Consider the following 15551-nt stretch of genomic DNA (forward strand, 5'->3'; position numbering starts at 1 on the left):
TGCCAACGTGGTTTTACACCAGAGAAGAAAAAGAAGAAAACAAGGAAAGATAAACAAAGAAAGTCACAAAATTTTAATAATTAAACTAGTTTCACTACAAATTTGACAATGGAGCAGAGCAAATCTGCTTCGGACAAACTGGCAGAACGCAAGGCGCGTCTGCTCGATCTGCACAAGAAACGGCAGGAAGCCCGCACAGACAATCATCAGGAAGTGGTGGCGGAGGACGCCCGTAAAAAACTGCCCAAAAACTGGGAAGCTCGTAAACGCCAAGCAGAGTGGCTTCTGGCAGATGACAAGGCTCGGGAAGATGCCCAAGCCGCCGGCAAGGACTATGAGCGCCTGAAGCTGTTGGAGGTGTCCGCCATCGATGCCGAACGCATCGAAAAGAAGAAAAAACGCAAGGACAACCCCGACCTAGGCTTCTCCACGTATGAGGCACAAACAGCAAGGCAATACAGCCGCCTGGTCAAAGGTATGCCCGCACGAGACATGGAAAAGTATGAGAAACAAAAGGCCGAGCTCGGAGAGGCCTTCTACGGAGGTCCACACACAACATTGCATGCCCTGACAAAAGACACTCCTGCAGCCATCAACAAAATGGTCAACGATCTGGACCAGCAAATAGAACGCAGAAAGAAGTACTCGAGAAGGCGCATATACAACGACGACGCTGATGTGGACTTCATTAACGAGCGCAACTCCAAGTTCAACAAGAAGCTGGACCGTTTCTATGGCGAGCACACTGCAGAGATCAAACAAAATCTGGAGCGTGGCACAGCTATATAGGCTTAAGGCAGCAAACCACTCTACAATCTTAGTTTTAATTTATATGAAATCCAATAAAAGGAAGTATTTCGAATAGACCAGTTAAGTAGAAAATTGATTAATCAATCATATAAAATTATCTGGGCTAAACTGAGAGATCTATATAGCTGGGAATATTCGACGGAAGAAAGAATAATCAAGAACTAGTCGTCATAACCGGTTGACAACAATGATTCCCATTCCATGCACACATACCCTGGGAGAATGGATGTTATAGAATTGAGAAAATGTTTGTCATCCAAGACTCCGTAGGTATCAGGATCGAGAGAAATATACACAAGATACTAATAATGTACTTGAATATGTCTAAGGAATATCAATTTGAGAAAAGGTCTTTATAAATCACGTTTCATCTTCATATAAAATTAACAAAATAGGGTATACAAAGGCCTACACGCAACATAGTGACTCTTTTTTTGTTGGACTTTTTCGTTCAAACCTTTTTTACAATAAATACAATAAAAGCAAGGATTAAAAACTATCCAATCTTGTAGAAAATTGATTCATTAATCGTATAAAATTAAATGGGCATTGCTGAGAGATTTAGTTTGACGGCATTATTCAATGGAATATCAAAATTGAGCAATATGAACGAATTTCCTTTTTCGTTTGTTTTGATTGACCTATTTCGCTACTTGTTTTTTGTTTGACTTATTTCGCTAAAACCTCTTTTTACGCAAAATGCAATAAATGCAAGTGTTTAAAATAAGCCAGTCAAGTTCAGAATAGTTTAATTAATCGGATAAAATTATGTGGGCACGGCTCAATGTTCTATATAGCTGGGAATATTCGACGGAAGAAATAATAACCAGGAATTAATCGTCATAACCGGTTGACAACAATGAGTCCCATTCCATGCATACATACCCTGGGGGAAATGGATGTTATAGAATTGTGAATATGTTTGTCATCCCAGGCAAAAACAATTTATTTTCAATATATTTTAGTATTATTTTCAATATTTCAACGATATTTTGAAGCTTATTGTCTTCTTGTAGGGACCAAGAATAGGTATCAGGATCGAGATATATATACAAAACACTCATCATATACATAAATATGTCTAGAAAATGTCAATTTGAGAAAAGGTCTTTATTAGTTACGTTTTATCTTCATATCAATATTGATACTTTCATATAAAATTAACAAAATAGGGTATACAAAGGCCTATACTACGGCTTACACGCAATATAGCGACTCTTTTTTTGTTGAACTTTTTCGTTTAAATTAAGTTTCCTTGTATCCTTGCAGCAAATTCTATAAAAATGCAGAAATTTAGTTCACAAGAAAAGTATTTAATTGCCAACACTCTCAACTGTTGGCCTGTGATGCTGCAAGGACACTCTGTGCTGATGGACCTACGAAATGAGACTTCTGTGGCTGGAGTTGTCGATATAGCCGACGGACACATGACTTGTGAGCTCTCAAATGCCGTTCTCATTGATCGCAATGGCGGGCAACATCCTTTCGACAATTTTATGGTTCGAAATCGCATGATCCGGCAAATTCACATCCCGACGGACATTGATGTGGCGCAAGAGCTACGCCAGGCAATGGAACATGGTGTCTTGCGAAGAAATCGTGTGGACGGAAGGAATACCAAGCGCACCTTTAAGCAGAAGCGAGCCGAGATTAGACACAAGGAGACTCTAGAGATGATAGCCCAACAGAGATCCGAAAAAGAACAAAACCAATCTAATATTCAATGAAAAGCCTATTAAACATTTATTCCCGCTTGTTTTTATTATTATTTTCCAATAGTGTACAAACTTCGTTCGACTGGATGATTATATTCTCCTACAGTTCCAAAACTCTCTTTATTGAGCCTCCTTCTCACTCTTGAACTTGTAGTGCAGCTCCATGCAGTCTGTGTTGGAAACATTGATCCATCCAGTTGGGGTCATGTGGTAGACTCGGATGATTCCACCAGAGTAAGCATCTCTGAAAGTGGCATGGTAAATGGCACGCTGGCCCAGATCTTGCGCCTCCTTATCCTGCAAGTCCCAGCGGTAACCAGAGTCGAGCACGCCATAAGCGAACAAAGAGCCACTGCCGACGGAGAATAGATTTCCAGGCGTGCGGGAACCTTCAGAGTCCACATAGTAAAGGCCGGGACCACGCTTATCATAACCAGCCAGCATCATGCCCATGCTGAGACCCATTCCTTTGTACTCGTGGGCAATGTTTGCCATGATCTTGCTGGCTGCGGCTACCGAGATGCGTTCCTTGTTGCGCAGCTCGTGCAAGCGGCATTCCTTGGACAGGACACGATCCCAGTAAACACAATCGGCAGCACCACCGGCCAAAGTTCCCAGCAGAAAGTCGTTGATTTCCACAATCTTTTTCATTGTCTGCGAGCCAATGTACTGGCCTCCAGTGGCGCGTGAATCAACAGCCAAAATTACGCCTCCTTGGTACTTGAAACCAAGGGTTGTGGTGCCATGATCGAAATCTATTTTGATGCCGGTTTTACCAGAATTTGCTTGAATTTGATTCAAATTGAGCATAGGCTGCAAAGATACAAGAAAATATAAATTACCTTCTGTGTAAGCGAGTAATTTTTGCTCTCACATTCTCGAATGGCGGAGCAGCCAATGTGTAGGGGTTCGCCAAGTTGCATGAAAATGTCTTCAAGTCTTCATTTGCATCGGCCGAAGTCCAGGCAGTGGGCTTCATGTACGAAGCATTGGAGATTTTACAAATTTCAGCCAATGCCATTGTTGCTTGTAATTTTTTTTTAATTTTTTAAAAATTAAATTCAATGATGACAAACAAAAATGAGCTCAGTGTGACCGCTTTTCAATAAAATATACCGTCCGGCCCTCAGAAATATACCAAAATATACCGTCTTACATTAAAAATATACGGTAAATATACTGACGAAATGAAGTTCTTTTTACATATTCCTCGTTTTTTATCTTCCGTGGAATATTACTAGCTATATAGAATATTTAGCCATGCCCACATAATTTTAGCCCATTGATGAATCAATTTTCTACACAATTGGTTAGTTTGTAATCCTTGCTTTTATTGTATTTTGGCTAAAACAAGGTCGCAATGTTGCTGGTATTTGAAGACATGATGCGTGTATAGGCTTTTGTGCACCCTATTTCGTTAATTTTATATGTAGATCAAACGTAATTTATTAAGACCTTTTCTCAAATTGGTATTCTTTAGACATATTCAAGTACTTTATTAGTATCTTGTATATATTTATGTCGATCCTGATACCTACTGAGCCTTATAAGACAAACGTATTCACAATTCTATAACATTCATTTCCCCCAGGGTATTCATTAGAGGTGTGACCCAATAAATTATACCGTCCGACCCTCAGAAATATACCAAAATATACCGTAAATATACTGACGAATTCGAGTTCTACTGTACATAGTCCTCGTTTTTCATATTCCGTCGAATATTACTAGCTATATAGAATATTTAGCCATGCCCACATAATTTAATCCAATTAATGCATCAATTTTCTACACAATTGGTTAGTGTTTAGTCATTGCTTTTATTGCATTTCTATATAACGTCGAAAATAAAATTTATGAAATTATACCATTATATACCGATATATCGTCATATCGTACGATATGAACTATCTATAAGCCTGAATGAGGCGATATGGCCACTCTTGGATAAACCTGTTGCCAATTTTGCCCGAATGGCTTTCTTCTTGTAGTTTCTTTTAGGCCTGGCTTAGCCAAATTATCTCCCTGGGCGTTCCATATAACGTAGGCAAAATAGTGCAAAAAACGGAATTGGAAATCTGATTGAACAGAAGCATGTGCGCATGCGTCCTAGCTGACACGAATAGTGTGTAAACAAGGGCGCGCAGTTTAGAATTCAAGTTAAAGTGGATCGGATCGCAATTGTGGCAAGACGCAGTTTCAAGTTGGCTTTAACCTGAGGATTAAGTGAAATGTAGTCGCTCCGGATATAAATGTAATTCTATCGTCGAGTTCTTGCAAGTGCCAAGAAAGAAAATTCTTGGATCGAGTTGAAACAAGTTGTGTGTTTGATAGGGTTCTTAAAACGGTTTTACAAACGAGTATTTTGATTTGAAATTGTAATTACTACGTGTACGCCATTACGTACTCGTACATGGGACACATACAAGCAAACACTTGTATGTAATCGCACAATTGACAGTCTTGATGTCTGGCTCCGACAAGATCAATGGTCAATGGCCACAGCCATCTGAGGTAGTTTAATTCGAGTAGTTGTGTCTTGATTTCCTGAAGACGATGCAGCATGGATCGACCCGCATTCAGAAACAGGAAGCTCTGCCAAACGCAATTTCTGGGGTGAGTTCAGCAACGTCCAAGTTGTGTGGCGCTTAACCCTTGAACATTTCAGCCCGACTCCAGCAACTGGACAGCCCTGCATGAGGCAGTGGTCGCAGGGGACGACCGGCGCTTGGAGGTTCTCCTGTCCACCAATGCAGACCGCATGGCCAAGGAGTCAAGTCTCGGGAACACGCCACTCCATGAGGCGGCCAGTCGAGGCTTCAGTCGCTGTGTTAAACTGATTTGCGCACCCCCACCCGCAGCCAAGGGGCAGCCCAAAGAGAAGAGCAGGCTCAAGGCAAGGGTGGCCAACACAATTGAAGCCCTACACAATAGCACGTTGGGGGTTGTCAACCACGAGGGTCTGTCGGCCCTGCACTTGGCTGCCCAGAACGGGCACAATCAGAGCTCCAGGGAGCTGCTGATGTCTGGAGCCGATCCTGATGTGCAGAACAATGTAAGCGAGACGGTTCGTTTGTAATTATTTACCAGCTGTAATATGTTTCACATCGGCTTTACAGTATGGCGACACGCCCTTGCACACAGCCTGCCGCTATGGGCATGCCGGGGTCACACGGATTTTGCTCTCGGCCTTGTGCGATCCCAACAAGACGAACCTAAACGGAGACACCGCTTTGCACATCACCTGCGCCATGGGCCGAAGAAAGTTAACCAGAATTCTTCTCGAGGCTGATGCTCGCTTGGGAATCAAAAACGCTCAAGGCGATTGCCCAATGCACATTGCCATCAGAAAGAACTATCGCGAAATAATTGAGATATTGAATACACCGAAGAAAATCCGAAACCGCAAAGAAAAGCACAAGGAGGGCAGCAGGTCCGACAAGGATAGGGATAGGGATGTAGTGGATAAGGGCATTAATTGGTCGCCCTATGGCTGCCACTATTTTCCCGATCCGCGAGCATTTCCCTCACCAAAGCTGGAAACCCTTCCAAAAGACCCACTGAAGCCGGGCGAGCAATATTTTTTGGATCTAGCCGGGCACATACACAAGGGGCCCGTGAGCGTGGGCAACACCTGCTACTGTGGTCCCTTCTTTCGTCACATTGAAAACAAACTTAACTGCAACCGCAAGAGCCTGAAGAAGTACGTGAACAAGACTAAGGAGCGTTTGGGTCACAAGGTCCAAGCCTTGGCCATTAAGACAAATGACCAGATAGAGCAGCTAACGAGAACAATGATCGAGGATCGGCTGCGCTGCGAGAACAAGAGGCAGCATCTCAACGAGTTTCTGCGAAGAGGTGAGCCCATGCGATCCACATACGATAACCAAAACAAAAGTTCAAGGATCGAGCGGACACTTTCGCGTTGTCGAAGCCTGGAACTGCTCGAGCTAGAGAAAAATTATGAAACTGGCAGGCTTACCAACTCCAGAAGTGTGGATGTCCTGGAGGATCAGGCAGTAGAAGCTATTGTTCATCAATCACCCGAAGTAGAGCTCGATAGTGACACAGATGACGACTCGGATGCGGCCAGAGAAGATGCAGCTGTTGATCTGGCTCCATGCCGGGCGGAGGCCAAAGAGACGGAAAAAGTCGAGCATCTGGAGCATTCGAAGCTCGACGAGTTGAAGCTAGATTTCCTGAAAGTGTCGGAACGATTGGGGGTTTTACTGGAGAAAACCACGTTGATTATGGAAAGAGATAGCGAACAGGAGAGCAAACATCAGCTCTCCTCGCTCTCCCCTCCGTATAAACCAAGTCCGGGAGCCGACTCAGCCCGACTGCAAGAAGACAAGGAGAGTGTAAACAGCCCCAACTTTGATGAGTACACGCACGTGTTACGGCGCTATCCCAACTCCAGTGAGACGTCAAATCCCTCCCAGAACTCCAACAGTTGGGACTGGCAGGCATCACCGACCGGCAGTCACCCACCCCCAGGCGACTATCACAAATATTATCATCGAATCGGCCGAGGAGAGAACATGCTCAACTCCGTGATCAAGGCATTGAGAAAAGACGCCTCCTTCGCAGAGCTGAGCAAGGAGGAAGCTGCCCTTAACGAGAGTGTAGACAGAATCTGTGGCGATAAGTTATTGTACAAAGAACAGGCCTGCGAAGTAGCAGCTCTTGGGCAGCCGCACTCCAGCAGTCAGAGAGGGGTCTCAAATCTAACGAAGAGACAACCGCTCTGTCTGGAGGACAGCTTTCCCACCATACCGAACATGTTCTACTCGAACCCCATTATGGAGTATGCCGAAGAAGCGGAGATCAGGCAGAATGGCAGCGAGACCGTAAACAAAGTGGAGATCAGAAACAGCGAAATCAAATGCCTCAAAAAGCCCAATGTGGGCCAGGTCAGAGGCATGGTGGCCCAACTGCAGAGCACAATAGACTCTAATCAACAGCAGGGACAGGAGCAGGACTCACAGCCAGCAACTTTGATGGCCTCGCGATCGCCGTCCCATCTGAACAACAATTTCCAGCACATTGAAGCTGCCTCGCTGAACCCATCACCAACATATAGCATACCCCACAGAATTGTTCCCCAATTTGGACTCCCCGACAGACATATTCCAAAGGATGCCTACTTCCATGAGCTGCCACATCGCCCCCAGCCCCCGCCGCCTCAGCCACAACCTCAGCACAGGCGGATCAGCTCTGGCTACGTACCAAATGGAAATTTCTATCGCAATGAAGAACTCTATGCGGGAAAAGTGCTCACCTCTCCCCAATCCAATATATCTATGAGCGGAGAATACGTTAATCGAGCCACCTATAGGCCTCTACAGTCGCCCCATTCCCAAGGACTTGCGACGCCTAACCCCAGCATACATCCGATTGCCTGGCAGAACCGCCTGCCACCTGACGATATCGATGTGGAGGAATTGTCAGCCATTGGCTTATACAATAATGTCTCGAGTCTGGTTTGATCAGACAAGGACTAGTTCAAGGACCAATCGGATGTAACTTTTCTCTATTGTACATAGCTATTCCTAATATATTTATCATAATTTTAATCATATACTGTACTAAAGCAACAAATTAATTTATTCTCAATTGTCCAATCCTGTCCAGATGGATTTTAAAAATATACACATAAATATTACACGCAAAAGTTGTTGGCATCTTATGGGATTTATTTGAGTGACTTTGCTAAGTTGATTATAGCAGAATTTTGGCAGCTTCCCATAATTACCATAAATTATACTACAGTTATTAGGAGTATTTGAATGAATGGCGCACTGCCCCAATTAATAAATTCGAAGTATCCACTTTAGCAAGCATTTCTAAATTTTAATCTTTATAATGTGAAAATTATGCGTAGCGGAGGCTGGACGGAGCTTAAGCAAGTTTCACATTTATACATATTCAACCCAATAGGGATGGGATGGTATTTCTGAGCTTAATGACAATATTTTGACATTGGTACGCAAAAAAGAACAGTATTTAAAAGTTAAGGTGCACCTGATGATCATCGGTAGTTGGGCTCTAAACAGCTGAATGAAATCCAAAAAAAATGTTTTCGATCAAAATATATTTTTCTTTAAAAATGTTTAATAATAGTATTTATGCATGTGTAAATATCAGAATGTCAAGTACATATATTTATATTATTTATTGATAACAGATCATTTTGGTGTTTTGATAGACATGCGGCTGCTTATGAGAGCGCTCTGTATAATGCTACAACGAATTTAAACAGAAAACTAATTCCATAATCGAGTTCCAATGGTCGGTCGGGGAATTCAAAAAATAAAATTCCCCCCTCCGTAAACCAGTAAATTGGGCAACATTTGATATAATTTACCCACATATACATATGTATGTCTGTTGTGGTTTTTTCTTGTTAGTACAATTTAGCAAGTGCCTAATAATGATTTCTCGATGTTTCTTTCAGTTATTAATTTAAAATTCTATAAATGACACTGCTGCTGCTATTGCTGCTGCTGACTTCGCCTGCTACTTAGATTTAACCGGCCACTTAATAATTAATCTTAATTCTGAATAGTCGTATTACAAATACAAATTACAATAGCCAATAATTTAGTCACTTCGCATGTATATGTATCTATGTATCTATGCATGTACGTAAGTATGTATATGTATATGTCTATCTCGTCTAATTAATTCTATTAATAATAGTTGTTTTTGTTTCTTTCTTGTTTGGATTTGGGGCGTTTGTTGGCTTGGAAATGAATGTATATATGTATATATGCCTATGTAAATTTGAGTAACCCGTCATTTCGCACAATTTAACTTAACAATGTTGGTCTTCGGACTGCAATTGGGAGTGAACTTTGTATGATCGCTTGGGGGGGTGTTCGCAAGTGATTTTCGTATTTTCGATCAGGTAATGTCTCAAAGAGGACTGTTGTCAGAGTCTTCGCGCTCTTGGATTGTGGTTATGCTCTGCTGCAAGGCATTCGGTGTCAGCCACTCTCTGAAATCAGAAGCAATACAATGGCGTACAGTACAAATGGACAATGAAATATGAAGGCCGCTTACTTGGGCAAACACCTTTGTAGAAATGGCACACAGGAGCTGAAATGCGCTAAACGATTGACCCAGCTAGGTATTTCTTGGCCGCAGAGTATCTGAAACCATATCGTAAGTTATATTGGAATTGTAGCACCTAATTAGGGTGACATCATACCTGTGTCAAAGAGCCAGAAAAGTGATTGCAATTATTGTTCATAAGGTGGTAACGATCGCCGCGAAATTGATTGCCCAATTCCTCAACAATCCGACGCACTTCCTCGTACGTGAAGTCGGTGCAGCCTATTTGAATGCTTTGCCGAAACTGAAACTGGTCACCCAGTTCATCGTGATCTCGCGGAGATATTTCAAATACCCCTGTAAAGGGAAATGGATGTCCACCGTAGGCGAATTCAGTCCCAAATGCTTCTACACCGGAATGGAATACGCCGAGACCAATTGACGTTGTGTATTCATTGATCCAGTACTGAAAATACCCCAAATCCCAAATCAAATTGGATATTCTTGGAGTACCAGAGAACTACTCACCATATCGTAGACGTTGAGGATGACAGGCTCTCTAGTCCCCATATTGGATGGCAAGAGCTCTTCATTACCAATCTCGTCTTTTGGAACACTGAGACAGCTCGGAAACGACAGATTGCACGGCAATCCGTTGGAGAACATTGATTAAATGCGTTGTTGGTGTGGTTGGGCTGAATATACTTCTGCAACAGTCTGCAATGAAGGGCAATTAATTAATCTGTTCGCGGCGCTGTCACATTAGTGCACATATGCATGTGGACCCTATAACTGATTCTCTCCGATCGGTGGAGTCACCGCACAATGCCTTCCAGATTCACGCACACATATGTATGCATATCTGTCCGTACATACATAAGTGCGTAAGATACATAAGTATAAACACGACATATGTACGTACTTACATATGTCTGCGGTTCAGAAATGTGTCATAGCAGGAGAGTTACTTACACCTGGTGAGGGCCTGTTAGCATCCCATACTCTGAACAAAAATTTAACAAATTATAAGAGGCAAAAGAGTTCGCTTCAACTTCCGATTATGTTTTTTTTTTAGTTTACACAAAATTTGTTGTTTATGGATTGTTGTCATTTATCGGTATACGACCCTCAGAATTATACCAAAATATACAGTCTCATTTTAAAAATATACCGTAAATATACTGACGAATTCGAGTTCTACTTTACATATTCCTCATTTTTGATATTCCGTCGAATATTACTAGCTAGATAGAATACTCAGCTCTGCCCAAATCATTTTATTGGATTAATGAATCAATTTCCGACTTGACTGGATTGTTTTGGCGGATTTATCGTTAAAATATACCGTCCGACCCTCAGAAATATACCAAAATATACTGGCTCATTTCAAAAATATACTGTAAATATACTGAAGTATTTAAGGTCTATTATACATATTCCTTGTTTTTGATATTCCGTGGAATATTACTAGCTTGATAGAACCATCAACCCTGCCCACATAATTTTATCCGATTAATGAATCAATTTTCTACTTGACTGGCTTATTTTAAATACTTAAATCTTAGCCCATCCCCATAATTTATAATTTATTCCGTGCCATATTGTGCGACTATGTTCCTCATTTATCGGAGCTGGTTCACTTATGAATCACAGCTGACTCCAGTTGCTAAAAGGAAAACACGAAATTAAATAATAATTAAAATAGAATCAGTGTTTTATTTGGACAATATTGAACGGCACACATGCCCCCATCCTAAAGGGCTGGCCAAAAATTATGACTTAAAGATTCACTGCCGCAAGCAAGTCGCTTATTGAATGGGCGTATTGAATGTCAAATCGATTGCTACGCAAATAAAAAATCAAACAAAAGAAAACTTTACAAAAAAGAAACAGCAAAAATGTTAATGTAATCAAGTATCACAGAAAGTGCATTCCGGCCAACAGCAACAATCAAGCTAATGAGGGTGAGGTGGCCACATGTGTGGGCGTGAGTATCGTACAAGTCTGCCAAAAGGTCAACAGAACTAAAGCATGATCCACTTAAACTTACAGGTCTACGAACGTCACTTGATAGCACCATTGACATGAACAATCCCCCTCGGACCGTGTCGGAGGAGAAATCAATCAGCAGAGCACACAAATGACCAACTCAGAGGAACGGAAAAGCAATAAATAGCAACGTAATTAGTAGCAAGCCCGATATTCTTCCAAAACTTAAGGTCAAAATTGCGCATCGCCATGTTTTCCGAAGCATATGACACCGATGAGCTGGACACCATCGCCGATGTCATGGGACTCCGCTCACAGGCTCGCCTAAACACATTTCGCGAAATGTGGTACCACTTATTTCTGTGGGCCCTCTTCTCATCCATTTTTATCCACACCTGTGCCGCCCTTGTGGCGTTTGTCACGCTTCGAAAGCATAAATTCGGTCGATTCTTCTCCATACTAATTCTGGTCATGGGATTCTTGTCCCCGGCTTCTAGTGGGATCATTAGCAGTGCGGTAATTGCATTTGTGCATCGCGCTTCCAGCCTGCCCATGTCACCTATTTATGCAATGGTCTGGGGTCTTGGACAGACTATAGTGTCGGCATGCCTGGGCTTCACCCGAATCTTGGCCACGCTCTAGATTATGGTCTGAAATTTCATCATAGAACGTTCGTCGCTTGCTATTTTCTTTTGTAATCATTATCATACTTTTTTTTATTCGTTTTTCGCAGAACATCTTGAAAGATGCTCGACAACAAATATAAAAATTCATAGATATGCGTATAAGAATATTGTGATTTTTAAATATACATATACTATATACGACCAGAGGAATAATGTAAAATATTTAGATCTTACTTGTAATATTTACTCTAATTGTACATACGATACCAGCCGAATACACGAGAAGATTCTAAAACTAAATCAGAGTATTGGGATCCCTTGAATTGTACAAAGTGTAAAGTTTGTTGCTGAGTACGTTCCCTATGCGTCGTTCGGTGTGAAGGGGCTGTGGTCCATTACAGCGCTTGATCTTTAAATCAGCTAGGGACTGCACAGCCGTAGGATCATTGGAAAAGTGGTCCAACAGTTTCTTGGGACAGGGATATTGAGATATGATGGATTCGGCCACCTCGAGCGTGACCAGCGGCAACCGATTTAGATGCTGCTGCCATAGACGTCCATAGCCATTGCCCTGCTCAACGCGGACGCACTGCCTCTTATCGTTGGCCAAGTACTTCTTGAAGAAACCCAAAGATTCATCGCGTTGCTTTTTAAATGGAGCTTCGGCAATTGCCTTTGTATAGCGTCGGAGCAGGCACAACAGCTCTTGGCTCTCAGGACTTGCCAGCTGCTCAACGTGAAGTTGCTGCAGCAGTTGGAGCTCGATCAATCCACTCGGATCCTGACTACCCGACCTGTGCTTACTGTGGCGCAGTTTCGGCAACGCCACCGTATATTGGCAGTCGGGAAATGCAACCTGCAACTTGTGGCCCAGGCAGGCTCTTTGATCCTTCTGGGAATGATGCAAATTCGCTTCGGTTATCCAGTGGAGGACGTGGTTCTCCATTTTCCAGGCTTCGTCCAGGCCAGAACCGCTACTTCCTGAAACTATTGTGTGCTGGCCAATACTGCGCTCCCAGATGATGCAGTTTTTGATGGGCAACCTGCGAATTTCATACTTCAGATCGGCGGAGTTTATTTGCTGCAAAAGCTCCTGTCCAACCGGAATGTCCAAGAAACCAGCGTCTATAACCATACGCACATATTTCTGGCATTCTCCTGGTTTGATTCGCTTTTGTTGCTCCCGTATCACTTGCTTTTTTAACTTGTCTAATTTACTCGACATTGTTTACAAACAATTTGCGCCAGCCAATTTGGAAAACGATAGTTATCATCGATACGCAATTTCATTGCGATTGTTTTGTCACGTGCGAGTATTGGCTGCCTTTCACCACTAACCATACAGTATATCAAACAAATAACAGCTTTTATTTTGTTTCCCGCGCCCTAGTGTACCATACCCCCACCCCCTGCCCATTCTTCATTTATTTTGTGGCGGTAGGTCAGTCCATCGAAAGACCCGAAACAAGAACCAAACTCAAATTTCAGTTCTAGCGGCCAGCAATAGTAAACACACACACTAAAACATGCTGGTGGCAAAACAGATCAGACCTGAGAGAGTTCAAAAAATCTGAAAAAACATACAATCACATATTTTTGTCGAAACATATTGCGTGTGTACTAACACATGCAAAGATGTTCTCTCTGCGCTCTCTCTCTCATGATGACGTCACTCTGGGGTACGGATAGCGCAAGTCGGTGTGTGACACTTTCGTTGTATGAACTGGCACATCTATATACTGTATGGTTAGTGGTGAGACTTTTACTTTTCGGTATTTATTGTTGTTTATTTCTATTAAATTTCATTTTCAACGGTATATAGAAAGTATATTTACGGTATATTTTTAAAATGAGACGGTATATTTTGGTATATTTCTGTGGGTCGATATTTTATCGATAAGTCCGATAAAAACTACAAAGCACGCACGTGTTTTTTTTATTTACTGCAAAATTTATTGAATTTTCTCACCAAAATGTATCTCATGTACACCATCAACGAAAGCGGCAACCGCGTGTACACTTTGAAGGTAAATGAAAAGTTCTCCAGCTTTTCTAGTGTGTTAAACTTATATGTTTCGTTGATATTGCAGAAACGCACCGAAGATGGTCGTCCGACCTTGTCGGCCCATCCAGCCCGTTTCTCTCCGGAAGATAAGTACTCCCGCCAGCGCATTACCATCAAGAAGCGCTTTAGTCTGCTGCTCACACAGAAGCCTGAGCCCGTGTACTAAGACAGAGCAGAGTTGAATTTGGATTAGGGTACATGTGTATTTACAAATAATAAGTTTAAAAATTTTCAATGAACTAAACAAATCGCTTTTAAATACGTCGCTTTAACCCCGCCGTGTAGTCAAACAGTTGGGGATTACGAAATTCTCCACGCATATCGAGCACGTAGTAAAGTGTCCTGTCCTTCACCTTGATTGGCAGTTGTACCCTGGCCATTTCACGGGACTCTTGCGCTGAGATGCATTTAAGTGGGACAGTCATGATACGGTTCCTGTTAAAGGGTCCATAGGTAACAAAGGAGATACTCTGACCGCCCTTGCGCAGGATGAGAAAGCGCACGGAACGAAGTGTGAACATCCAAACCGCAAACAGAATTCCGTATCCTATAAATTTATAAAGACATAATTTGCTTCGAACCACACCATCTATTCCAAATACGAACCAATCAAAAAGCAGCAAGCAGTGATGCCGTTCCTGTACTTGTTGTCGCCAAGATTTATGCGCTGAAACCACTTCAGCTCCTCTTCTGGCTTTTCCACCACTGGCGCATCCTTCAGCGTTGTAAACGCAAAATGGGAAAGATAGGTCCAGAACACAAATTGGCAGATTCCGAAAAAGTTCAGCATCTTGTAGAACTTTGGATTCTCATATTTAAACAGGATTAAGTCCTTTGGTACGCTTGTGCTCACATCAAACGGCGCAGCTCGAGTCGAATAGTTTTTAATTGCGCCAGAAACCGGCGTTTTGTTTACCACATACGGAACTGTTAGTCGAAAACATGGCAGGCTGTGTCGTGTCAAAAAACTAGCACCCTTTCTTAGGGCAAAGTTTATGAGATTACTCATTTTAATTGATATTTCTAGGATTTGATTGGCATTTATTATAAAACAAAATAACCTACAAACAGATGTTTATGTTTTCATGCGAACGAACCGGAACTTGTTTCATACCATAGCTTCAGGGGTGGCAGCAGTGGTTGAGCCGAGTGAACTATCAATTTTAAATACTGATTCGTTTTATTAATGTTATAATATTTCAAGTGTAATTGGCGATTGTAAAATCAACATTCTTAGCTCAAAAAAAAACATGTTCGTCATACTTTCACTGATTGATCAGAATTGAGTTT

The 15551-nt window shown here is 42.1% G+C and overlaps 9 protein-coding genes across 9 annotated transcripts; 5 read left to right on the top strand and 4 right to left on the bottom strand.

Moving 5' to 3' along the window:
• Window positions 1-15: 15 nt before the first annotated feature.
• Window positions 16-869, top strand: LOC4805311 (pre-mRNA-splicing factor Syf2). Its single transcript, XM_001361694.5, has one exon. It carries the CDS (start codon window positions 109-111, stop codon window positions 787-789), a length of 681 nt encoding a protein of 226 aa, XP_001361731.1. The 5' UTR covers window positions 16-108; the 3' UTR covers window positions 790-869.
• A 312-nt stretch (window positions 870-1181) lies between these two features.
• Window positions 1182-2556, top strand: Lsm10 (U7 small nuclear RNA associated Lsm10). The gene is made up of 2 exons (XM_001361695.4): window positions 1182-1206; window positions 2080-2556. The coding sequence occupies exon 2, from the start codon at window positions 2094-2096 to the stop codon at window positions 2535-2537; it is 444 nt and encodes a 147-aa protein (XP_001361732.3). The 5' UTR covers window positions 1182-1206; window positions 2080-2093; the 3' UTR covers window positions 2538-2556.
• Window positions 2550-3599, bottom strand: Prosbeta5 (Proteasome beta5 subunit). The gene is made up of 2 exons (XM_001361696.4): window positions 3400-3599; window positions 2550-3338 (listed from the first exon to the last, which is right to left on the bottom strand). Exons 1-2 carry the CDS (start codon window positions 3544-3546, stop codon window positions 2646-2648), a joined length of 840 nt encoding a protein of 279 aa, XP_001361733.1. The 5' UTR covers window positions 3547-3599; the 3' UTR covers window positions 2550-2645.
• Window positions 3600-4461: 862 nt separating this feature from the next.
• Window positions 4462-8368, top strand: dgo (ankyrin repeat domain containing protein 6 diego). Its single transcript, XM_001361697.4, has 3 exons — window positions 4462-5141; window positions 5194-5580; window positions 5645-8368. Exons 1-3 carry the CDS (start codon window positions 5082-5084, stop codon window positions 8012-8014), a joined length of 2817 nt encoding a protein of 938 aa, XP_001361734.2. The 5' UTR covers window positions 4462-5081; the 3' UTR covers window positions 8015-8368.
• Window positions 8369-8676: 308 nt separating this feature from the next.
• Window positions 8677-10713, bottom strand: LOC4805315 (deubiquitinase DESI2). Its single transcript, XM_001361698.4, has 5 exons — window positions 10554-10713; window positions 10110-10298; window positions 9739-10047; window positions 9591-9679; window positions 8677-9525 (listed from the first exon to the last, which is right to left on the bottom strand). Exons 2-5 carry the CDS (start codon window positions 10245-10247, stop codon window positions 9444-9446), a joined length of 618 nt encoding a protein of 205 aa, XP_001361735.1. The 5' UTR covers window positions 10248-10298; window positions 10554-10713; the 3' UTR covers window positions 8677-9443.
• Window positions 10714-11225: 512 nt separating this feature from the next.
• Window positions 11226-12496, top strand: LOC4805316 (transmembrane protein 170A). Its single transcript, XM_001361699.4, has 2 exons — window positions 11226-11568; window positions 11634-12496. The coding sequence occupies exon 2, from the start codon at window positions 11820-11822 to the stop codon at window positions 12210-12212; it is 393 nt and encodes a 130-aa protein (XP_001361736.1). The 5' UTR covers window positions 11226-11568; window positions 11634-11819; the 3' UTR covers window positions 12213-12496.
• mms4 (Methyl methanesulfonate sensitivity 4) lies at window positions 12256-13511 on the bottom strand. The gene has a single exon (XM_001361700.5). The coding sequence runs from the start codon at window positions 13419-13421 to the stop codon at window positions 12492-12494; it is 930 nt and encodes a 309-aa protein (XP_001361737.2). The 5' UTR covers window positions 13422-13511; the 3' UTR covers window positions 12256-12491.
• A 567-nt stretch (window positions 13512-14078) lies between these two features.
• Window positions 14079-14505, top strand: Nop10 (Nop10 ribonucleoprotein). The gene is made up of 2 exons (XM_001361701.4): window positions 14079-14223; window positions 14287-14505. The coding sequence occupies exons 1-2, from the start codon at window positions 14170-14172 to the stop codon at window positions 14425-14427; spliced, it is 195 nt and encodes a 64-aa protein (XP_001361738.1). The 5' UTR covers window positions 14079-14169; the 3' UTR covers window positions 14428-14505.
• LOC4805319 (transmembrane protein 223) lies at window positions 14440-15376 on the bottom strand. The gene is made up of 2 exons (XM_001361702.4): window positions 14868-15376; window positions 14440-14808 (listed from the first exon to the last, which is right to left on the bottom strand). The coding sequence occupies exons 1-2, from the start codon at window positions 15268-15270 to the stop codon at window positions 14516-14518; spliced, it is 696 nt and encodes a 231-aa protein (XP_001361739.2). The 5' UTR covers window positions 15271-15376; the 3' UTR covers window positions 14440-14515.
• Window positions 15377-15551: the final 175 nt, after the last annotated feature.

Source organism: Drosophila pseudoobscura, chromosome 3 (assembly GCF_009870125.1).
Source record: "Drosophila pseudoobscura strain MV-25-SWS-2005 chromosome 3, UCI_Dpse_MV25, whole genome shotgun sequence".
NCBI lineage: Eukaryota > Metazoa > Arthropoda > Insecta > Diptera > Drosophilidae > Drosophila > Drosophila pseudoobscura.